Source organism: Pelodiscus sinensis, unplaced genomic scaffold (genome assembly GCF_049634645.1).
Source record: "Pelodiscus sinensis isolate JC-2024 unplaced genomic scaffold, ASM4963464v1 ctg34, whole genome shotgun sequence".
NCBI classification, from domain to species: domain Eukaryota; kingdom Metazoa; phylum Chordata; order Testudines; family Trionychidae; genus Pelodiscus; species Pelodiscus sinensis.
The window spans coordinates 2,398,791-2,423,379 of NW_027465849.1; the positions used below are offsets into that span (position 1 = coordinate 2,398,791).

The window sequence follows — 24,589 nt, forward strand, 5'->3', positions numbered from 1 at the left end:
TCTCGTGCCATCCATCTCCTGCCTCTGACAAACAGAGGCCAGAGACATCATTTCTATCCTCTGGCTAATAGCCTTTCATGGACCTAACCTCTATGAAATTATCTAGCTTCTCTTTAAACTCTGCTATAGTCCTAGCCTTCACAGCCTCCTCTGGCAAGGAGTTCCACAGGTTGACTATGCTCTGTGTGAAGAAGAACTTTCTTTTATTAATTTTAAACCTGCTACCCATTAATTTCATTTGGTGTCCTCTCGTTCTTATATTATGGGAACTAATAAATAACTTTTCTTTATTCACCCTCTCCACACCACTCATGATTCTATAGACCTCTATCATATCCCCCCTCAGTCTCCTCTTTTCCAAACTGAAAAGTCCCAGTCGCTTTAGCCTCTCTTCATATGGGACCCGTTCTAAACCCTAATCATTTTAGTTGCCCTTTTCTGAACCCTTTCCAAGGCCAACATATCTGTTTTGAGGTAAGGAGGCCAAGTCTGCACACAGTATTCAAGACGTGTGCAGACCATAGTTTTATACAGGGGCAGTAAGATATTCCATGTCTTCTTTTCTATCCCTTTTTTTATAATTCCTAACACCCTATTTGCCTGATTTGTCGTAGCCAAATTCATTCAGAACTCTTGGGTGAATGCATCCGGTCCTGGTGACTTGTTACTTTTAAGTTTTTCTATTTGTTCCAAAACCTCCTCTAATGACACTTCAATCTGTGATAAGTCCTCAGATTTATCACCTACAAAGAATGGTTCAGGTTTGGGAATCCCCCTGACATCCTCCGCCATGAAGACTGAAGCAAGGAATTCATTTAGTTTCTCCGCAATGACTTTATCGTCTTTAAGTGCTTCTTTTGTATCTCGATTGGCCAGGGGCCCCATTAGTTTTTTAGCAGGCTCCCTGCTTCTGATGTATTTAAAAACATTTTATGACCTTATGAGTTTTTGGCTAGTTGTTCTTCAAACTCCTTTTTGGCTTTTCTTAGTATTTTCTTACACTTAATTTGACAATATTTATGTTCCTTTCTATTTACCTTACTAGGATGTGCCTTCCGCTTTTTAACAGATGCCTTTTTATCTCTCTCTGCTTCTTTTACGTGGTTGTTAAACCACAGTTGCTCTTTTTTCGTTCTTCTACTGTGTTTTTTTATTTGGGTAGACATTTAAGTTGGGCCTCTGTTATGATGTCTTTGACAAGTTTCCATGCAGCTTGTAAGGGATTTTACTTTAGTCATTCTACCTTTTAATTTCTGTTTAACTAACCTCCTCATTTTTGTTTAGTTCCCCTTTCTGAAATTAAATGCCACAGTGTTGGGCTGCTGAGGTGTTCTTCCCACCACAGGAAAGTTAAATATTATTTTATTATGGTCACTATTTCCAAGCGGTCCTGCTATAGTTACCTCTTGGACCAGATCCTGTGCTTCACTCAAGACTAAATCAAGAATTGCCTCTCCCCTTGTGGGTTCCTGTACCAGCTGCTCCAAGGAGCATCATTTAAGGTATCGAGAAATGATGTCTCTGCAGTTCATCCTGAGGTGACATGTACCCAGTCAATAGGGGATAATTGAAATCCCCCACTATTATTGAGTTCTTTATTTTGATAGACTCTCTAATTTCCCTTATCTTTTCATAGTCACTATCGCTGTCCCGGTCAGGTGGTCGATAATAGATCCCTACTGTTACATTCTTATTAGAGCACGGAATTACCATCAATAGAGATTCTATGGAACATGTTGATTCATTTAAGATTTTTACTTCATTTGATTCTACATTTTCTTTCACATATAGTGCCACTCTCCCACCCGCATGACCTGTTCCATTGTTCTGATATATTTTGTACCCCGGAATGATTGTGTCCCATTAGTTGTCCTCACTCCGCCATGTTTCTGTGATGGCTATTATATCAGTATCCTCCTTTAACACGAGGCACTCTAGTTCACCCATCTTATTATTTAGACTTCTAGCATTTGTGTACAAGCACTTTAAAAACTTGACATGTTTCTTTGTTTGCCCTTTTCTGATGTGTCAGATTATTTTTTATGTGTATGTTTTTCATCTGATCTGGCCCATGCTTTATCCTCTTCCATCCTCTCCTCCTGTCTCAAACCTAGCGAATCTCTGTCCATAGACTCTTCTCTAAGAGACATCTCTGTCCAATCCATGTGCTCCTCTACATTGATCAGCTTTCCCCCATGGTCACAAAATCAGTTAACTCGACAAATGCTATGACACACTGCCCATTGCTTCCAGAGGATACCTAGGAGTGTGGTGGAAGAGTGGGATTCCTCTCCAAGGGCTTTCTGGCAGGTTCTGCCTTGCCTCACCGAACCTTCCCCCAATACCTGATCATGTCTGGTCTGGACTCATGGAACCCTTAGTCACACCTTCCAGAGGGCTGGCACAGGGTAACTAGTCCCTCCTACTGGAATAGACCATCACCAGGACATGGTACCCCAGTGTGGCATTGTCACTCCAACCAAAACCATAATGCAGACGTTTAATAGAAAAACTTTATTCCTGCAGCACAAACTAGACGGCCCGATTAACAGGCTTCCAACAGATCCCTCCCAGGTTCCTTTCCATGGCTAAATATCCCATAAAAGGGATATTTGCCAGAATGATTTTGTCAGGACTGAGCTGCAAACACTTGGGGATCCTTACGTCCCTCACGGCTTCCTGCCCAGTGGCTTAGATGCCAATAGGGTTAGATGAGGCTGTACCAAACCCTGCAGTGATAACGCAAGGTCCTAGTTACAATTCTCTCCTGGGTCCATGGCTTTTTTATACATTCTCAGGCTATTGGGAGAATCTGCCCTGAACTCAGTCATCGCCCAGGCAAGAGAACAGCCCCCAAAAATTCCTAGCACAGATCTGTGAGATAAACCCATCTCCCCTCCATGTGTAGCAGCAGCCCCCAAAGCCAGCACAGTGTTGGGAGTCATTAGGAAAGAGACTGATAATACCCCATGACCTCTGAATGAATCCATGGCACGACCACACCTTGACTAGTGCGAACAGACATGATTGCCCACCTTCAAACAGACATATTGGAATTGGAAAAGCTGCAGAGAAATAAAACAAAATTAGATTAGTAGCATGAAAAAAATTCTCTATGAGGGCAGATTTATAAGACCAGGACTTTTCTGCTTGGAAAGCAACAACTCAGAGGGGTTGCGTTCCAAGCAGAAAGCATGACTGCTGCAGAGAAAGTGAATAAGGAAATGCCGGTTCCATCGTCTCATAACACAAGAACTAAGAGTGACCCAACAAAAGTAGTAGGCAGCCCATTTGAAACAACCCGAAGGCAGTGTTTCTCCACCCAGCACAGGGTCAGCCTGTGAAAGGCCTTGTTAGAGGACGTTCTGAAGGTGAAGACCATTATAGGGTTCAAAAACAAACTAGATATGTTCATGGAGGACAGATCCATCAATGGTCCTTAGCCAGGAAGGGCAGGGATGGTGTCACTAGACTCTGTTTAACGGAAGCTGGAAACAGGCAATAGAGGATGGATCACTTGATGATTCCATGTTCTGTTCATTCCCTCTGGAACACCTGGTATTGGGCACCTACAGCGGACAGGATCCTGGGAGGGATGGACCATTGGACTGACGCAGTCTAAACGCTCTTATGTTCAGATCGTTGAGTGTTTGGACCGATGGGTACTAAGAACATTACAACAGGCCTTGGGGCTGATCCTGCATGGCCATGCCCTTGAAAACATGTCTGAATTTATCTCCTTTTCCATGGAAAGATTTGGGCTGTGTGTATTTGTGTGTGTGTCTGTAGATGGGCGTGACCCTACCTATGTGTTAGCATCATGAGCCTCACGTCTGAGAGGAAAAGAACCCAGATGTCCAGGAGAAACTAAGGGGACAGACACATCTTGGGTAGAAAGTCCAGGCCCAGAGATGTGATGGAGCTCGACTCACATGCCCCAAGCCAGAACCTTCCTCCCTGCCCTCCTCAGGGCCGCGGCCACATCCTTGTTTCTCAGACTGTAGACGATGGGGTTTAGGGTGGGCACCAATACTTTGTCCAAGAAGGTCACTTTCAGGTCATGCCCCTGGGTGTCACTGGAGTCTGGGTGAAAATTGAGCCACATCACAATGCTGAATGTGAGCAACACCATGGTCAGGTGGGAGCCGCAGGTGGAGAGGGCCTTGCGCAGGCCTTGGGCAGAGCGCAGACGGGCCACAGCAACCCCAATGCGGACATAGGAGGCCAGGATGAAGACAAAAGGGCTCAGCCACACCGAGAAACCCACAGTGTAGGTCACCAACTCAGTGGTGAGGGGCCGGGCGCAGGAGAGGAGCAGGAGGGGCCGTATGTCACAGAAGAAATGCTGCAGGCGATTGCTGCAGTAGCGCAGATTGGCAGCCATGACAGTGTGCAGCAGGGCGTGTGCAATCACCACGGCCCATGAAGCAGCCACCATCTTGAGGCACAAGGACCGTGTCACCACGGCGGCATAGCGCAGCGGGTCACAGACGGCCACGTAGCGGTCATAGGCCATGGCAGCCAGCAGGTAGTTTTCCATGTTGCCCACAGAGAAGAACATGAAGAGCTGGGCCATGCAGCTGATGAAGGAGACGGCCCGGTGCTGGGTCAGGGCGTGCACCAGGGTCTGGGGCAGGGAGATAGAAGCAAAGCTCATGTCCACCACTGCCAGGTGGCTGAGGAGAAAATACATGGGACTGCAGAGCTGGGGGTCAGTCACCACCAGCCCCAGCAGCAGGGAGTTGCCTGCCAAGTTCACCAGATAGGTGACCAGAAGCACCGCGATGATCAGCAGGTCCTGCTGTTCAGACAGGCCCAGAAGCACAAACTCAGAGACGGACGTCCAGTTGCCCTCATCCATGGTGGGGGCCGAGGCTGCACCTGATGGGGAAGAGAAGGGGGTTGACAGTCAGGTGACGCACTGACACATTCCGCCTGTCGCTTATTGGGAGCCAAGTCCTGTCCGGTCGTCTTTGGGGAACAGTTTAACAGCTCGATCTCGATTTAAACTGTCCCACAATGGAGACACCCATTCAACCCTGGCTCCGTTCTGCTCATAGTCACAGACTGTCCCTGTATAAACGTGCAGCGTTCCTGTGTTCTGACTGTGGGTCACTGGGACTCATAGATTCTGAATGTGGGGTTCCTCCACCTGCCAGACTGACACCCTAGCTCTGGCCAACCAGCAGCCTTTTGAGTGCGAGAGGCCAGTTATCAGGTTCCCCTCTGTCTTCTTTTGTCTAGGCCAAACATGCCCCATTTTTCTAACCTGCCAGAGCAGGATTTCTAAACTTTTCCCCTTTGTCCGTTCTCCCCAGACTCTCTCCCATCTGCTTGTCTGGACACACTGGTCCATGTGAGAGCTCACCAGCGCCAAGCAGAGCGGGACACTCCCTTTCCATATCAAACCCACGACGCTCCTGTTCCCACCTCAGCCTGTGAGCACAGTATTGTCAGAGCTGCTTCACTCACAGTCAACCTGAGCCATTCCCCCAGACACCTGTCAACTGTGCTATACCTTTCCCAGTTAGTTCCCAGTTTGCAGCTACATCCTGGACTTGCCCACCCTAAGTGAAGTATTTCAACCTTTTCTTTTTCTCAGTTCTGCCTTGTTGAATTCAGACTGAGCATCCAATTAGCCAAAGGGGCATCAAATTTCCATCCTGTGCTTACATCCTGTCCTCCAAACTCCCTGCAACTCCTCCCAGGATGGGGTCAGCTGTACTACCAACGCGGGAAAGAAAATTGCACAGCGGTTCTTCGGCCTAGCAGAGAACGGTCTGACCTGAGCCAGTGACTGGAAATGGCAGCTAGACACAGCAGCTGTGACAGCAGGGATGTAGGATTTCTGAAAAACCTACCTGAGAGACCAGAGGGGCTTGGTTTGCTCAGTTCATCCAAAAGCCAGTGAAGAGGGGACTTGGTACAAGTTTAGAAACACACTCAGAGCACTTTGTCTGCATCTGGGTCCTGCCTGCAGCCCTGCCCCTCCACAACGCGTTATGGGAAATGTGGCCTAAGCAGGGGCTCGGGAACATGTCGGACTCCAGAAAAGTCTCCTGTGCAGAGAGGATAGAGAGCTGAGTGGTGTATAAAGTGCAAGCGGGACCATGATGCAATGAAAATGGGACAGAGAAAAGAGCTTGAGGGATTCTGCCCTCCCTGTCTCCTGGCCTAGCAACAAGGAGACAGCCCATGACATTACATTCAAAAATGGACCAAAGACATAGTCACACATTCAGGAACTAGGGAACTCATCGCTACAGGATGGTATCCAGGCTGAAACTTATCAAAATGAAAAGAGGGAATGGACATTTCCAAAGCTATGAGGAATATCACTCAAACAAACAAACGGTTGTGGGAGGGATATTAAACCTCATGATGCTGGGTGTTATGAAAACACTAATTATCAGGAAGTAATGGCAATAGGTGAAGGGCTGATCCCCACCTGCCTCTGCAGGTTTTTAAACCTTGTGCCATTTGCTCAACTCAGAGATGGATTCTGAATGGGAAGGGGGTTTGTTTTGACCCAGTCTGGCCATTTCTGCACCAGAGACCTCCTTCCAACTCACACACAAGCACTCAGACATCCTTCATGAGACATCTTTGATGACCAACACTGGGCCGTGATCTTCCTCCGCCAACCCCATCTTTCCCTCAACAAATTTCCACCTGCACAAGTCAGAAGTTCCCCACCAGGTGAGATATTTGCCCCCTCTTACCACAGGCTCCATAAAAAGCACTAGGGAAGTCAGTCCAGACTGACATTTCATACTGACAGGGGCTTGTTTATGCTGTTCTGCGAACTATGCACAGATGTGTCAGTGCAACGGCCACATTTCAAATGGTTCATTTTATAATTATCTGGTACAAAGGAGAATGTCAATAACAACGAGTGTGACGCCTTCGTATCGTTCCTTGGAATTTTCCTAAGCAAGTCCTTGAGAAGTGAGGGGAAACGTAGGTGGGGAGGCAAAATAAATCAGTGTCCTGAAAGGGATGCAGTTGTCTGGAAAGGCTGGGAGCCAAAACTAAAGCTCTCCCTGCATTTCATTTCCAGCACGACTCTTTTAAACAAGCACCCCATTTCGGCTGAAAACAGGCAGGCGTGGTGAATCCACTGCACCCACTGGCAGATTGTGTCACTCACTAATTAGGCTCCTAGTTATATAACCAGCCTTTGTTTTTTTCCAGGCTGATTTTTTCTGGCTTCAGTGTCCGGCCATAACGCATCCCATCCCACTGGCCTCCTTAGAAACTCTCCATATCATCCCATACCCCAGTAACACAGAACCTTTGCAGGGAATGCAAAGGACCCCACAGAGAACTCAACAGAATTCAGTACGGTTGCCGGAGGATATAGCAGGAAATGGCCCCTTTTCTCCATGACAAGCCTTGGAAATGTTCGGGGAAAATGCTCCATTTTGCAGGGTCTTTTTCAGGGGGCTGGGCACAACACACGTCCGCACTGCGAGCTCTTGGTTAGAGCCCCTGACACTGTGGAGAACTGGTCTCCTCTGGAAATCAATACACCTGTGGAAGGTCACAAGGGAGGCAGACGCTGGTTGTCCAAAGATCCCCACCCACCCCCCATGTGAGGGAAGGATGCAGAATGGAGACAGAATTTAGTCTGAGTGGGGACCCACCGGTGCCTAGGGCCCTGTTCCAAGAACCGTCAAAACACCTGTCTAGACGGAGAGACTGGTGAGACTGCCCAAAGAGGGGAGGGGCTGGGTGAGGACTGTCCAAGATGACTGTGGGTGGGGAACATCTCTGTGCCAGAGGGATAGAGGAACACAAGAGACGTGGGGGTTTTCCCTGCTGTGCTGGGACCTACCCCTGCATGCCTCCATCCAGACGGCATTGCCATCCCAGCCTCTCCCCTGCCCCAACACACACCCTGATACCCAGCCTCACCTCAGACAAGGACGCTTGGCACCTGCCTGCCCTCAGCATCTGCAGAGGAACGGGCTGCTCCTGTGTGAAGATGAACCCCAGAAACCAGTTCCCAGGGGCAACAGAACCAGCCTTAATTAGCCCCTGGGAGACTTTGACTAAGAAAACATTCATTAGCGCTCATCTGAGCCTTCCCATGGCTGGGGGCGCAGGGGATCTCTGAGATCCATGGATTGCTGTCATCATGTCTCCTCATGGACCATGATAAGCAGCCAGTCGCCAAGTCCTCTACATCTCTCCCTTGTACTGTCCAATCCCCATACATGGTAACTCAGGCATTCCACTTTCCCTCTTGTCTGCATATTTGTTAACCCCTTGTTTGTTAACTCCTCATTGCAGGAGGAGTAACGGTAGTCTGAATTAGGGGCTTTAGTTAGAACTACCTAGCCCATGTCACGTGTAGCCGCGGGCAGGGAGTCCGAACTACCAGGTTTTGAAAAATGGCGGCGCCCGGGAACATGCAAATAAAGCCCAGGATATTTTAATCCCGGGCTTCATTTGCAAGTTTGAATGACTACATTAGCCACCCTAGTTCGAACTAGGGTGGCTAGTGTAGACATACCCTAATAGATTAGTAAGACATGATTTCCCTTTACAGAAACCATGTTGACTTTTGTCCAGCAAATTATGTTTTTCTACGTGCCTCACAATTTTATTCTTTACTATTGTTTTGACTAATTCGCCTGGTACTGAAGTTATACTTACCGGTCTGTAATTGCCAGAATCGCCTCTAGTGCCCTTTTTAAATATTGGTGTCACGTTGGCTACCTTCCAGTCATTAGGTACGGAAGCCGATTTAAAGGATAGGTTACAAGCCACAGATAATAGTTCAGCAATTTCCCATTTGAGTTCTTTTGGAACCCTTGGATGAATGCCATCCGGTCCCGGAGATTGTTGACATTACGTTTTTCTATTTGTTCCAAAACCTCCTCTAATGACACTTCAATCGGGGACAGTTCCTCAGATTCATCACCCACAAAGGATGGTGCAGATTTGGGAATCTCCCCAACGTCCTCAGCCGTGAAGACTAAAGCAAAGAAATCATTTAGTTTCTCCGCAATGGCTTTATCGTCCTTGATTGCTCCTTTTATATCTCGATCGTCCAGGGGACCCACAGATTTTTTAGCAGGCTTCCTGCTTCTAATGTACTTAAAAAATATTTTGTTATTTCTTTTTGAGTTTTTGGCTAGCTGTTCCTCAAAATCTTTTTTTGCTTTTCTTATTACAGTTTTACACTTGATTTGACAGTATTTATGTTCCTTTCTATTTATCGCGCTAGGATTGGACTTCCACTTTTTAAAAGATGCCTTTTTGTCCCTTACTGCTTCTTTTACATGGTGGTTAAGCCACAGTGACTCTTTTTTAGGTCTCTTGCTATGTTTTTTAATTTGAGGTATACATTTAAGTTCTGCCTCTATTATGGTGTCTTTAAAAAGTTTTCATGCAACTTGCAGGGATTTGGCTCTAGTCACTGTGCCTTTTAATTTCTGTTTAACTAACCTCCTCATTTTTGTGTAATTGCCCTTTCTGAAATTAAATGCCAGTTCTGGACTGCTGAGGTGTTCTTCCCACCACAGGAATGTTAAATGTTATTATATTACAGTCACACTTCTCAAGCGGTCCTTTAATGGTTATCTCCTGGACCTGATCCTGCGCTCCACTCAGGACTAAATCGAGAATTACCTCTCCCCTTATGGGTTCCTGTACCAGCTGCTCCAAGAAGCAGTCATTTAAGCCATTGAGAAATTTTATCTCTACTTCTCTTCCTGAAGTGACAGGTATGCAGTCAATATAGGGAAAATTAAAATCCCCCATTATTATAGAGTTCTTTATTTTGGTAGCCTCTGTAATCTCCCTCAGCATTTCAATGTCAGTATCACTATCCCAGTCAGGTGGTCGATAATAAATCCCTACTGTTACATTCTTATTAGAGCATGGAAGTACTATCCATAGAGATTCCATTGAACATCTTCATTCATTTAAGATTTTTACTTCATTTGATTCCACATTTTCTTTTACATATAGTGCCACCCTCCCACCTGCATGACCTGTTCTGTCCTTTGGATAGATTTTGTACCCCGGAATGATTGTGTACCAATCATTGTCCTCGCTCCACCATGTTTTTGTGAGGCCTATTATATCAGTATGCTCCTTTAACACGAGGCACTCTAGTTCGCCCATCTTATTATTTAAACTTCTAGCATTTGTGTACAAGCACTTTAAAAACTTGACAATGTTTGTCTGCCCTTTTCTGATGTGTCAGATTCTTTTTTATGGGAATGTTTTTTGTCTGAACTGGCCCATATTTTATCCTCTTCCATCCTCTCCTCGGGTGTGTCTAGACTACATGCCTCCTTCGACGGAGGCATGTAGATTAGCCAGATCGGAAGAGGGAAATGAAGCCGCGATTAAAATAATCGCGGCTTCATTTAAATTTAAATGGCTGCCCCGATCTGCCGATCAGCTGTTTGTCGGCAGATCGGGGCAGTCTGGACGCGACGCGCCGACAAAGAAGCCTTTCTTCATCGGCACAGGTAAGCCTCGTGAAACCAGGTTTACCTGTGCCGATGAAGAAAGGCTTCTTTGTTGGCGCATCGCGTCCAGACTGCCCCGATCTGCCGACAAACAGCTGATCGGCAGATTGGGGCAGCCATTTAAATTTAAATGAAGCCGCGATTATTTTAATCGCGGCTTCATTTCCCTCTTCCGATCTGGCTAATCTACATGCCTCCGTCGAAGGAGGCATGTAGTCTAGACACACCCCTCCTGACTCAAACCTAGAGAATCTATATCAATAGACTCTACTCTAACAGACATCTCTGTCCAATCCATGTGTTCCTCTGCATTGATCGGCTTTCCCCCATATAAACTTAGAAAATACACAGCATGGACACAAAATTAGTAAACTCGACAAAATGCTACTACACACAGCTCACTGCTTCCAGAGGACACCTAAGAGTGTGATGGCAGAGTGGGATTGCTCTCCAAGGGCTTTCTGGCAGGCTTTGCCTTGCCTCACCGAACCTTCCTCCAGTAGTTGATCATGTCTGGTCTGGACTCAGAGCCTTCACTCACACCCTCCAGAGGGCTGGCACAGCCTAAGCTGTTGTACTTCTGCTAGGTTAGGGATATGGCAAGGCTGAGAACTGTGTTTTGTCCACGGCTAACCAGGCAGAGGGAACAACACCCTCCCACTGAAAGAGGCCATCGATGTGGCATTGTCGCTCCAAGCAAAACCATAACACAGACTTTCAACAGAAAAACTTTATTCCTGGGAGGGATGGAGTCATTGGATTGACCCAGTCTAACCGCTCTTATGTTCAGATCATTGAGTGTTCGAGCCGATGGGTACTAAGAACATTTGCACAACAGGCCTTAGGGATGATCCCACATGGCCATGCCTGTGAGAATATGCATTAATTTACTCCTTTTCCATGGAAAGATTCGGGCTGTGTGTACTTGAGTGAGTGTAGGTGGGCATGACCCTACCTATATGTTAGTTTCACCAGCTTCATGTCTGAGGGGAAAAAAACTCTGGTGTCCAAGAGAAGCTAAGGGGACACACACATCTTGGGTAGAAAGTCCATGCCCAGAGAAGAGATGGAGCCATGGGCTGGACTCACATGCCCCAAGCCAGAACCTTCCTCCCTGCTCTCCTCAGGGCCGCAGCCACATCTTTGTTCCTCAGACTATAGACGATGGGGTTCAGAGTGGGCACCAACGCTTTGTCCAAGAAGCTCACTTGCTGGTCGTGCCCCTGGGTGTCGCTGGACTCTGGGCGGAAATAGAGCCACATCACGATACTGAATGTGAGCAACACCATGGTCAGGTGGGAGCCGCAGGTGGAGAGGGCCTTGCGCAGGCCTTGGACAGAGCGCAGACGGGCCACAGCAACCCCAATGCGGACATAGGAGGCCAGGATCAAGGCAAAAATGACCAGCGCCATCAAGATACCTTCAGTGTAGATCACCAGCTCAATGGTGAGGGGCCGGGTGCAGGAGAGGAGCAGGAGGGGTGGCAAGTCACAGAAGAAATGCTGCAAGTGGTTGCCACAGTAGTGCAGACTGGCAGCCATGACAGTGTACAGCAGGGCGTGTGGAATCACCACAGCCCATGAAGCAGCCACCATCTTGAGGCACAGGGACCGTGTCACCACGGCGGCGTAGCGCAGCGGGTCGCAGACGGCCACGTAGCGGTCGTAGGCCATGGCAGCCAGCAGGTAGTTTTCCATGTTGCCCACGGAGAAGTACATGAAGAGCTGGGCCATGCAGCTGGTGAAGGAGACGGTCCGGTGCTGGGTAAGGGCGTGCAGCAGGGCCTGGGGCAGAGAGATGGAAGCAAAGCTCATGTCCACCACAGCAAGGTGGCTGAGAAGAAAATACATGGGGCTGCAGAGCTGGGGATCAGTCACCACCAGCCCCAGCAACAGGGAGTTGCCTGCCAGGTTCACCAAATAGGTGACCAGGAGCACCACAATGATCAGCAGGTCCTGCTCTTTGGAGAGACCCAGGAGCACAAACTCAGAGACGGACGTCCAGTTGCCCTCGGCCATGGTGGGGGCCGAGGCAGCACCTGATGGGGAAGAGAAGGGAGTTGACAGTGAGGTGACGCGCTGACACATTCCGCCTGTCGCTTGTTGGGAGCCAAGTCCTGTTCGGTCGTCTTTGGGGAACAGTTTAACAGCTCGATCTCGATTTAAACTGTCCCACAGTGGAGACACCCATTCAACCCTGGCTCCGTTCTGCTCATGGGCACAGACCGTCACTGTGTAAACATGCAGTGTCCCTCTGGTCTGACCGTGCGTCGCTGGGACTCATAGACTCTGGATTCGGTATTCCTCTGCCTGCCAGACTGGCACCCTAGCTGTGGCCAGCCAGCAGCCTTTTGAGTGCGAGAGGCCAGTCATCAGTTTCTCCTCTGCCTTCTTTTGTCTAGGCCAATCCTGCCCCATTTTTCTAACCTGCCAGAGCAGGATTTCTAAACTTTTCCCCTTTGTCCGTTCTCCCCAGACTCTCTCCCATTTGCCCACAGCTTGTCTGGACCCACTGGTCCATGTGAGAGCTCACCAGCGCAAAGCAGAGCGGGACCCTCCCCTTCCATATCAAACCCACGACGCTCCTGTTCCCACCCCAGCCTGTGAGCACAGTATTGTCAGAGCTGCTTCACTCACAGTCACTCTGAGCTGTCACCCTCAGAACCCCATCAACTGTGCTGTTCCCTGCCCAGTTAGTCCCCAGTTTGCAGCTATGTCCTGAACTTTCCCTCCCTAAGGACTTTTTCAGGGATCTAAAAGGGTGTCATAAGAAGGAGGGAGAAAACTTGTTCATCTTGGCCTCTGAGGATGGAACGAGAAGCAATGGGCTTAAACTGCAGCAAGGGAGGTTTAGGCTGGACATTAGGAAAAAGTTCCTAACTGTCAGAAATAAATTGCCCAGGGAGGCTGCGGAATCCCCATCTCTGGAGATATTTAAGAGTAGGTTAGATAAATGTCTATCCGGGATGGTCTAGACAGTATCTGGCCCTGCCATGGTGGCAGGGACTGGACTGGATGACCCTCTCGAGGTCCCGTCCAGTCCTAGTGTTCAATGATTCTATGATTCTAAGTGAAGTATTTCAACCTTGTCTTTTTTTCAGTTCTGCCTCGTTGAATTCAGACTGAGCCTCCAATTTGCCAAAGGGGCATCCAAGTAAATCCCTGAAGCATGACACTGATTTCTAGTCACTGTTGTACTATCGAGCTGCTCCAAATGCGACAGGCGCACCAAAGGAAATGCAGGTAATCGTGTTCTCAGCAGGGCCCATATAGGGATGAAAAAGTCACAGATGAAGTCTAAAGTGAGATGGAAGGTGCTGAAATAACCATCCGCTTGGGAATCAATGGAACTGGCATGAAGGGGGCGGGAAGGCTTGGTCAAGTGGAGGGAGTTCACACCAGAGCCCCAGAAATGCCTGAAGGATCAGAAAACCTGTTTGATTGTGAGACATGCCAGGCGCTCAAGCTAGTTAGTGGAACAAAGAGAATGTGAAAGGGCGACTCGATCCCATGCTAGCCGTATCAACATGGGGAAAAAATTGCACAGCGGCTCTTGGGTCCAGCAGAGAATGGTCTGACCCGAGCCAGTGGCTAGAAACAGCAGCTAGACACAGCGGCTGTGACAGCAGGGATGCAGGACGTCTGAAAAACCTACCTGAGAGACCAGAGGGGCTTGGTTTGCTCAGTTCATTGAAGAGCCGGAGAAGAGGGGACTTGGTACCAGTTTGGAAACATGCTCACAGCCCTTTATCTGCATCTGGGCCCTGCCTGCAGCCCTGCCCCTCCACAACGCCTCATGGGAAATGTGGCCTCAGCAGGGGCTCGGGAACATGTCAGACTCCAGAAAAGTCTCCTGTGCAGAGAGGATAGAGAGCTGAGTGGTGTATAAAGTGCAAGCAGGAGCATGATGCAATGAAAATGGGACAGAGAAAAGAGCTTGAGGGATTCTGTCCTCCCTGTCACCTGGCCTAGCAACAAAGAGAAAGCCCATGACATTTCATTCAAATATGAACCAAAGACATAGTCACACATTCAGGAAGTAGCAACTCATCGCCGCAGGATGGTGTCCAGGCTGAAACTTGTCAAAATGAAAAGAGGGAATGGACATTTCCAAAGCTATGAGGAATATCACTCAAACAAACAAACAATTCTGGGAGGGATATTAAACCCCATGATTCGGGGTGTTACAAAACCACTAATGGTCAGGAAGTAATTGCAATGGGAGTAGGGCTGATCCCCACCTACTTCTCCTGGTTTGTACACCTTGTGGCATTTGCTCAGCTCAGAGATGGATTCTGAATTGGAGGGGGGTTTCTTTTGACCCAGTCTGGCGATTTCAACGCTAGAGACCCTCTTTCCAATTCACACACAAACACACACACATTGTTCATGAGACATCTTTGATGTCCAACAAAGGGCCGTGATTTTCCTCCTCCAACGCCAATGTTCACTCAACGAATTTCCACCTGCACAAGTCAGAAGGTCTCCACAAGTTGGTCCTAGGACTGACCCTTGCGGATCCCCACTAGTTACCTCTCTCTACTTGGAAAACTTACTATTTATTTCAAGCCTTTGTTTACTGTCTTTAAATGAGTTATCAGTCCATGAAAGGACCTTCCCTCTTATCTCACGATAACTTACTTTGTTTAAGAGCCTTTGGTGAGGGACATTGTCAAAGGCTTTCTGGGGATCTAAGTACACTGTACACAAGTCCTCAGATTTGTCACCTACAAAGAACGGGTCAGGTTTGGGAATTCCCCTAACATCCTCAGCCGTGAAGACTGAAGCAAAGAATTCTTTTAGTTTCTTTACAATGACTTTATCATCTTTAAGTGCTTCTTTTGTATCTCGATTGTCCAGGGGCCCCACTGGTTGTTTAGCGGGCTTCTTGCTTCTGATGTACTTAAAAAACATTTTTATTACCTTTTGAGTTTTTGCTAACTGTTCTTCATAATCCTTTTTGGCTTTTCTTATTATACTAGCCAATTAGCCCGTCATAAAACAGGATTTTCAGGTCTCTCCTCCACATTGGTCTTCTCTCCTGAGCCTCTGGTCTCTCGCTCCGTCTCTCTCTCTCTCTGTGTTCCTCCTACTGCCTCCCCCTCTCTCTCTCAGCTCTCCTTCGCCTCCTGCCTCTCTCTCTGTCTCTCTCTTTCTCTTCTCCTCCCCCTCCGGCCTCTCACTCGGGGGACAAAGGAGCCCAAATGGCTGTTTGGGCTCCGTGCTCCCCGTGCTGCATGGTGAGCGCAGAGCTCAAATGTTCGCTTGCGCCACTTGCTTACACGCAGCAGCCTTGCTGAGCAGCGCAGAAGTCAGCCAAGTGCTACGGCGAGAGGATAGAGAGCTGAGTGATGTATAAAGTGCTGGAGGGACCATGAAAATGGGCCAGAGAAAAGAGCTTGAGGGATTCTGTCCTCCCTGTCGCCTGGCGGAGCAACAAGGGAACAGCCCATGACATTACATTCAAAAATAGACCAAAGATGTAGTCACACAATCAGGAACTTGGGAACTCATCGCTACAGGATGGTGTCCAGGCTGAAACTTATCAAAATTAAAAGAGGGAATGGACATTTCCAAAGCTATGAGGAATATCATTCAAGCAAACAAACAGTTGTGGGAGGGATATTAAGCCTCATGATACGGGGTGTTATGAAAACACTAATGGTCAGGAAGTAATTGCAATGGGAGTAGGGTTGATCCCCACTTGCTTCTTCAGCTTCTTAAACCTTGTGGCATTTGCTCAGCTCGGAGATGGATTCTGAATTGGAGGGGGGTTTGTTTTGACCCAGTCTGGCCATTTCTACACCAGAGACCTCCTTCCAACTCACACACAAGCACTCAGACATCCTCCATGAGACATCTTAGATGTTCAACAAAGGGCTGTGATTTTCCTCCTCCAACCCCACCTTTCCCTCAACACATTTCTACCTGCACAAGTCAGAAGGTCCCCACAAGTTGAGATATTTGCCGCCTCTTAACACGGGCTCCATAAAAAGCACTAGGGAAATCAGTCCGGACTGACATTCCTTACTCACAGGGGCTTGCTTATGCAGCTCTACGTACCATGCACAGATGTGTCAAGGCAACAGCCACATTTCAAATGGTTCATTTTATAATTATCTGGTACAAACAAGAACATCAATAACAGCGAGTGTGATGCCTTCCTATCGTTCCTTGGAATTTCCTAAGCAAGTCCTTGAGAAGTGAGGGGAAATGTAGGCGGGGAGGCAAAACAAATCAGCGTCCTGAAAGGGTCCGTTTGTCTGAAAAGGCTGGGAGCCAAAACTAGAGCTCTCCCTGCATTTCATTTCCAGCACGACTCTTTTAAACAAGCACCCCGTCTTGGCTGAGAAAAGGCAGGGTTGGTGAATCCACCGCACACATTGGTAGATTGTGTCCCTCACTAATTAGGCTCCTGGTTATAAAATCAGCCTTTGTTTCCAGGCTGATTTTGTCTGTCTTCAGAATCCTGCCATAATGCATGCTATCCTACCGGCCCCCTTACAAACCTTCCATGTCATCCCAGATCCCAGTAACACAGAAACTTTGCAGGGAATGCAAAGGACCCCACAGAGAAGTCAGCAGAATTCCATATGGTTGCCGGAGGCTGTAGCGGGAAATGGCCCCTTTTCTCCATGACAAGCCTGGGAAATGTTGGAGAAAAATACTCATTTAGCAGGGTCTTTTTCAGGGGGCTGGGCACAAAAAACGTCCACCCTGCGAGCTCTCACTTAGAGCCCCTGACACTGTAGAGAACAGGTCTCCTCTGGAAATCGATGCTCCTGTGGAAGGTCACAAGAGAGACGGATGCTGGTTGTCCAGAGATCCCTTTTCCCACATGTGAGCGAAGGATGCAGAATGGAGACAGAATTTATTCTGAGTGGGGACCCACCGGTGCCTGGGGTCCTGTTCCAGGCACTGTCAAAGCACCTGACTAGAAAGAGAGACACATGAGACTGCAGGTGGAGAGGACAGGCTCGGTGAGGGACAGTCCACGGCAATTGTGGGTGGGGAACGACTGTCTGTTCAGTGCCAGGTACCAGAGGGACAGAGGAACACAGGAAATGTGGGGTTTTTCCCTGCTGTCCTGCTTCCCAAGCTTTACTGGGCCCTGCCCCTACCTGCCCCCATCCAGCCGACATTGCCTCCCCAGCCTGCCCCCAGCACACAGCCTGATACCCAGCCTCACCTTGGATAACAACGCTTGGCACCTGCTTGCCTTCAGCATCTGCAGAGGAACAGCTGCCCACGTGTGAAGATGAACCCCCGAAACAAGTCCCCAGTGGCAGCAGAGCCGACCTTAATTAGCCCCTGGAGGACTTGGACTAAGAAAACATTCATTAGCGCTCAACTGAGCCATCACATGGCTCTGGGCACAGGCGATCTCTGAGATCCATGGATTGCTGTCATCATGTCTCCTCATGGACCATCATAAGCAGCTAGTCGCCAAGTCCCCTAAATCTCTCCCCTGTGCTGTCCAATCCCCATATGTGGCAACTCACAGGCATTCCACTTCCTCCCACTCAAAAGGGGCAGCATGCCTCAGTTTACCAGTTTCCCTTAATTCCCCCTCCACACACTCCTGGACCCCATCCATGAACACTCCTAACAAGAGCACTTATGGCTCATGTAAGGAAGAACTGAGGGTTTCAGAAGTCCCAAGAAAGAACAGCTGCAAGACATCAGGTGGATCCCAGCTCACCGGGCCTGCCTTTGCAATAGTTATTGCTCTAGCTAAGAAAGCCAAGTTGCCGTTCCCTTACAGTCAAACACCCGGATCCAGGTTCTTGCCAGCACATACAGTCGCTGGCTTGCAATGGTTTCCCATTGACTGATCTGAAGGAATCTGCCACAGCGACTCATTTCTCCTCCAAGCCCAGAAATCCCACAGTCCTGTTAACCCGTGCTACCTGCCCTAGTATAACCTGTCTGCATGGGTCACAAAGAGCGTCTCGAGAAGGTGTGAGCTTCCCACCAGGAGCGGGACTCAGTCGTCCTTTAGGGCAGGCCCCAGAGCCTCTCCACCTGTCGGGAGTGAACCTCTGGTCTCCAGCCTTCTCGCTTCCTGCCATGGGCTCTGCCCAGCATGTCCAAGTGGGACGGAATGAGACACGGACACAACATGAGAAAGGAAGGTCCCATAGATCAATAGTCACCCACTAGTAGATTATGTTCATGATAACGGATTAAATAAAGATACTGGATGGCAGGGACATTATCAACCTACCAAACAATGAAGGTGTCAATGATGTTGTCTGTATAGTATCTACTGTTATTACTCTTCTTCTCTGTTGCCTACTAATGGTTCTTAGCTGCCTCTTTTGACTATCCAGTCGTTAGGTCCTTGTGACGATTGTTTTTCCTGTTACATTCCAGCTCCGCTTTCCCTTGATATTTGTATACCCATTGCCTCTTCTTGTTTCTCCTCCGCCTCTCCCCGCTCCTTTCTCTCCTATTTGTTTAATTCTGGACATCCAACACTCTGGTCATCTGAAGAAGTGGACCGTGCCCACAAAAGCTCATGATACGATCTACACATTTTGTTAGTCTTTAAAGTGCTACCAGACTCTTTGTTGTTTTTTAAGTTTATCCTGTACAGACTAACTCACCCACCCCCTCAAGCTTAGAGATCATTATGTCAGCCCAGACTAGGGACGTTAAATTGCAAGTAATTGACTAATAAAATAGTCGATGTATAAGAACATAAGAACAAACATACTGGGTCAGATCAATGGTCCATCCAGACAGTGTTCTGTATGCTGACAGTGACCAATACCAGATGCCCCAGAGGGAGGGAACACAAGAAATAATCCTCATGCGATCCCTCCCCTGTCACCCACCTCCAGAGAAAGAGGCTAGGCACACCATTACTACCCATCTTGGTTAGTAGACATTGATGGACTTAACCTCCATGAATCTATCTAGCTCTTTTTTGAATTCTGTTGAAGTTTTAGCCTTCACCACATACTCTGGGAAGGAGGTCCACAGGATGACTGTGCACTGAGTGAAGAAAAACTTCCTTCCGTTTGTTTTAAACCTGCTGCCTATTTATTTCATTTGGTGACCCCTATGTCTTATATTGTGAGAATAGGTAAATAACTTTTCCTTATTCACTTTTTCCACACCAGTCATGATTTTTAGATTTCAATCATACCCCCTTCTAAGCTGAAAAGTCCAAGTCTTTTTAATCTTTCTTCATATGGGACCCATTCTGAACCCCTAGAATGTTGCTTTTTTTCTGGACCTGTTCCAATGCCAATATATCTTTTTTGAGATGTGTCAACCACATCTGTACGCAGTATTCAACACATGTGTGTACCATGGTTTTATAGAGGCAATAAGATATTTTCTGTCTTATTCTCTATCCCTTTTTTTAATGATTCCTAAGAATCTATTTGCTTTTCTGACTGCCGCTGCACACTGAGTGGATGTTTTCACTGGGATTTGACTTCCACTTTTAATAAGATGCCATTTTATCTCTCACTGCTTCTTTTACGTGGTTGCTAAGCCACAGTGGCACTTTTTTGGTTCTCTTACTGTGTGTTTTAATTTAGGGTACACTTAAGTTGGGCCTCTATTATAGTGTCTTTGAAAAGTTTCCATGAAGCTTGCAGAGATTTTACTTTTGTCACTGTACCTTTTAATTTATGTTTAACTACCTTCCTCATTTTTGTGTAATTCCCCTTTCAGAAATTAAATGCCACAGTGTTGTGCTGCTAAAGCGTTTTTCCCACCACAGGGATGTTAAATTTTATTACATTATGGTCACTATTTCCAAGCTGCCACTTTAAAAAGCCTCATGCAGCCTGGGGACACCCCAGCTGACCGTGGGCTGCACGTGGTATTTCAGAGCAGCAGCACTTCATGGAGCCCAGATTCTGGCCCCAGGCTCCACGTGGTGCTGCTACTTTGAAGTACCCTCTCCTCCCCCGACCTCTTTCTGATAAAAGCAGCAAGTGGGGAGGAAGTGATTAGTTGACTAGTCCTTCACATCCATAGCCTGGATCCCAGCCAAGCCACTGTGAAACTCCCTTTTCAGGTCTTGCCTGAGATCCTGTCCAATAAACATGTCAATCCATGAGTTGTTGGACCAGGAGTCATCTGTCTAGGCCGTTGGTTTTCAACCGTTGCTGATCCCCTTCAATTTTTGAATGGATGGCTACACCTCTTTGAAAATCTTTTGTCTACTCTGCAGACTACCAGGAGTCTGCCAACCACAAGTTTGAAACTAATGAGCTAGGTACCGACTTGGTCTGTGTTGGTTTCAATCAGTTCCTTATGGAACATCTACACTGCAGGGAAAGACCAGGGATCAAAGTCACATCCTGTACCTAACCCCCTTCTCTCCGCAAACAAAAAACTCGCAGTATGACAATCTGAACTGTGATGTTCATCATCTTTTTCTCAAGATTATGACACCTTTTATACAAAGCCTTTGTGCAGTATGATTTGAAAACTCATTATCTGCTGAACATTAGTGTCATGGTAAACTATATATAACAACATTGTACATAAAGGTAAATGATACTACTATATGACCTTGCTGAGTCATGTTTTGTATTTAGCTAATCCAACTCCGGGTATGTCTAGACTGTGGGGGTTTTCCAGAATACCTCCGGTATCCCAGAAAGAAAAACTCTGCCACATCCAGGGAACACATTTGCTCTTCAGGGTTTTTTTTTTGCAGAAGAGCAAACATGCTTTCTCAGAAGCCCTGTCTTCCTTGTTCTATGAGGAAGAAGGGATGTTCTGAAAGAGGGTGATTTTCTGAAATTTGGCCCAGTGTAGACAGGCCACATTTAGGAAAAGCCTCTTCTGAAAAAAAGTGGGAAAAGGTGTAGTGTAGACCTAGCCACAAAGAGCTTCCTTAGAGACAAAAGGAAACTGATGCCTTGGCCAGATGTTAGCATAATCAAATAGGCCATCACCTTATGAAGTGGCCATTTTTCAGGATGATATCTATGGGTATGTCTACACTACAGGAAGCCTAATCCGAACTAGCTACTCCGTGCCACGTGTAGCCGCACGGCACGGGGTTTGAACTAGCCGGGATTTAAAAATGGCGGCGCCCGGTTTATGCAAATGAAGCCCAGGAAATTCAAATCCCGGGCTTCATTTGCAAGTGCGGTATGCCTACATTACCCTCCTAGTTTGAATTAGGAGGGTAGTGTAGACATACCCTATGAGTGAGACAGCTGGAAGTTCCTGTCCCAGAGATTCTGCTTATGATCGGTTGCCAATGATTCTTAAGGAGGAAAAGGAGACAAGTGGGGAACAGGGGCCACAAATTCTCTCTCTCTTCATCTCTGCTCATGGTATCATCTTGGAAGACATTGGACTGGAGAGAGATCCTGGCTAATACATCCCGCCAGTAAGCCTAGAAAACACCATGAACTGAGAGAGACCCTTTTGCTTCAATCTCCTGTCATTTGTTAAGTTAACGATCAGTTTGTGTTTTGTACTTTTTATTTTTTTGTAACCAACTCTGACATTTATGTCTCCTTACTTATAATCTCCTGAAAAATCTATCAGCCGGGAGTTGATAAACTGTGTTTGTCTTAACTAGACCGGCGAGTGTCTGGATGGATGGAAGGGTTTGGGATACTCCTTGTGCTGCTTGTCTTCTCTTAATGGCATGATGGGTTTTTGGTGAGCCAGTGTGCGCCGGGAGTGCGCTCTAATATAAAAGACACAGTGCTGGTGTAATGGACATTTCCCAGTGTCATTCCTGGGTGGCTGGAGTACTGTAGCGGAGGGAGGGGGGAAGGATTTACACACTTGTGGCTGCATGTGAGCAGACCAGGCACCGTGGCTGGCACAGCAGAGCGGTGTGAAAGGCACCATCAGCAGGAGAGCTAAAGGGACACTGCTGTCTATGAACCCACGGTCACTGGCCCCATGGGTGCAGTGAGTCAAGTCAGGAGCCAGGACTCCAACCCCATTGCTTGGCCATGTAGAAATGGCCCCACTGGGGAGTCCCTCAAAAGCATCCCAAGACCTCGAATCCCTTTGTCCCGGGGCCCATGGAGTCTGGAAGAGGGTCCGTTCTGGGAGGGGGATGGAAACCTGCATTATTGATAGTTGGATGCGGGTGGGTGTAATGCAGCATCGATGCTGGCGCTGCCGATTGGGATCTGGTGTCCCACAATTCCTGGGCTTACCAGTGAGTACAGACACTCTAGCCCTGGAGTAACAAATCCAGCATCTGCTCACTCCACTTCTATTAACCCTGCCATGTAGGCAGACCTTGTCATGGCTCGTTCCACCCCCCACAGCCTGGAAACACGAATGCACCCTGCTGGATCACTGCCTGTCCCAAGAGCAAACTCAGTCCTGCCTCACACACACACTGGGTAGCACAAGAGAAAAGGGGGAAACTGAGGCATATGTGGGCGCTGCACAAAACCCATTATGAAAGACCTCACTTGGTCACACACTCACAGGTCCTCACAGGAACAGCCTGTCAGATGCTGTGCAATGAGTTTGTCAGGTCTGTGAGGAACGGGCCCATCTTTGAGGTCAGCTTGACTTCTTCCAAGGACTTTTGGCCAAGGCATGTTGGCCTAGGAGAACAGGGGGAAGCTAAAGCACTGGGCATAGGTCTGGTGGGAGCAGACAGAGACGGGAAGGCAGCATGGCCCTCCTCTGGATACACCCCTGCTCCCCTCTTTGATCCATCCACAGTGTATTAATTACTTGCAATGGTTCCATGCCCCTCTGGGTAGTGTTAGCAACCAGGGCTCTTGGGGAGAGGAGCTGGGGGTGGAGGAGGAGCAGCTGGAGGGTTGCAGTAGGAGTTTGGGGTAATTAACAGGATGTTTTTCCCATGCTAGGGAATCCTTTCCTAGATTCACCTCCCCAACCCAGTGTGAACACTGAGCTCAGTGAAAAAAAATCCAGCTTGGAGCCTGGCATCGTTAAGACCCTCCAAACTCCCGTGCACAGAGATTGACTGTGGGGGAGTCATTGACCCGGACTGTGAGACCGGGGCCCTTCCTACCTCCATCTCTGGATTTCTGATTCTACCGTCCTTTCTTCTGCCCCCCAGTGATAGTGCAGCCCATGGGGGAAATTGAAGGACGCAAAGCCTTCTTCCAAAATATTACAACCGAGTCCAACTCTGGCCTAGCATTGTCCCTCATATGGCGGAGCAGGGACACTTACCATACCTCCTTGGACAGACGGGGAAGGGGTGTTAAAGTGGGACAAACATTCGGGCTGGGACTCACGGTGGAAACTTTTAATTATCCTCTCCCCACCCCCATGGCAAATTAACTACCAAACAGTCACTCAAATGGGCAGGGAAGCTGCATCCTGGGCCTTTTTCAAGACACACTGAGAGGTCTTCCTATAAAATCTGCTCTGTCAATTATTTGGGGGCAAGGCCCTGGAAGTCAGACATTGTGAATATGGTGTGCAGGTGTGGTCACCCCATCCCAAGGCTGAAATACTGAAATTGTTAAAGGTAAAGAAAATGGCAACAAAAATGACTAGAGCTATGGAACAGCTTCCATATGATGTGAAGACTAGGACTTTTCTGCTTGGAAAAGGGGACATAAGAGAGAAGCTGATCAAAACATGACTAGTGTGGAGGAAGTCAATAAGGAAGGTTTCTTTATTTCTCACAACATGAACTGGAGTCACAAAATGAAGTTAACAGGTAGTAGGTTTAAAATGAAGTATTTTTTTCCAGACAGCTCACAGCCAACCTCTGGAACTCCTTGCTGGAGGATGTTGTGAAGGCCAAGATTATAAAAGGATACGAACAAGAATTAGATAAGTTCCTGGAGGACAGGTCTCTCAATGACCGTTAGCTAGGATGGGCAAGAAGCTGGGAATGGATAGCAGGGGATGCATCACTTGATGATTCCCTGTTCTGTTCATTCCCTCTGAAGCACTTGGTACTAGCCACTGTTGGCAGACAGGATGCTGAGCTAGGTGAACCTTAGGCCTGACCCAGTCTGACTGTTCTTTTATCAGCACCTTTGACTCTTAAAACCCAGAGAGTCTATGTAAATTACTGCAATAGGCCTTGGGGCTGATCAGGCATGGCCATGCCCTTGAAAACATGTTTTAATTGACCCCCTTTCATAAGAAAAG

General features: G+C 47.8%; 2 protein-coding genes across 2 annotated transcripts; both read right to left on the bottom strand.

The window, feature by feature from the left end:
• Window positions 1–3,928: 3,928 nt before the first annotated feature.
• LOC106732716 (olfactory receptor 1f45-like) lies at window positions 3,929–5,488 on the bottom strand. The gene is made up of 3 exons (XM_075915079.1): window positions 5,473–5,488; window positions 4,760–4,881; window positions 3,929–4,627 (listed from the first exon to the last, which is right to left on the bottom strand). Exons 1-3 carry the CDS (start codon window positions 5,486–5,488, stop codon window positions 3,929–3,931), a joined length of 837 nt encoding a protein of 278 aa, XP_075771194.1.
• A 6,087-nt stretch (window positions 5,489–11,575) lies between these two features.
• LOC102448210 (olfactory receptor 1J1-like) lies at window positions 11,576–12,508 on the bottom strand. The gene has a single exon (XM_006133646.3). The coding sequence runs from the start codon at window positions 12,506–12,508 to the stop codon at window positions 11,576–11,578; it is 933 nt and encodes a 310-aa protein (XP_006133708.3).
• Between the last annotated feature and the right edge of the window lie 12,081 nt (window positions 12,509–24,589).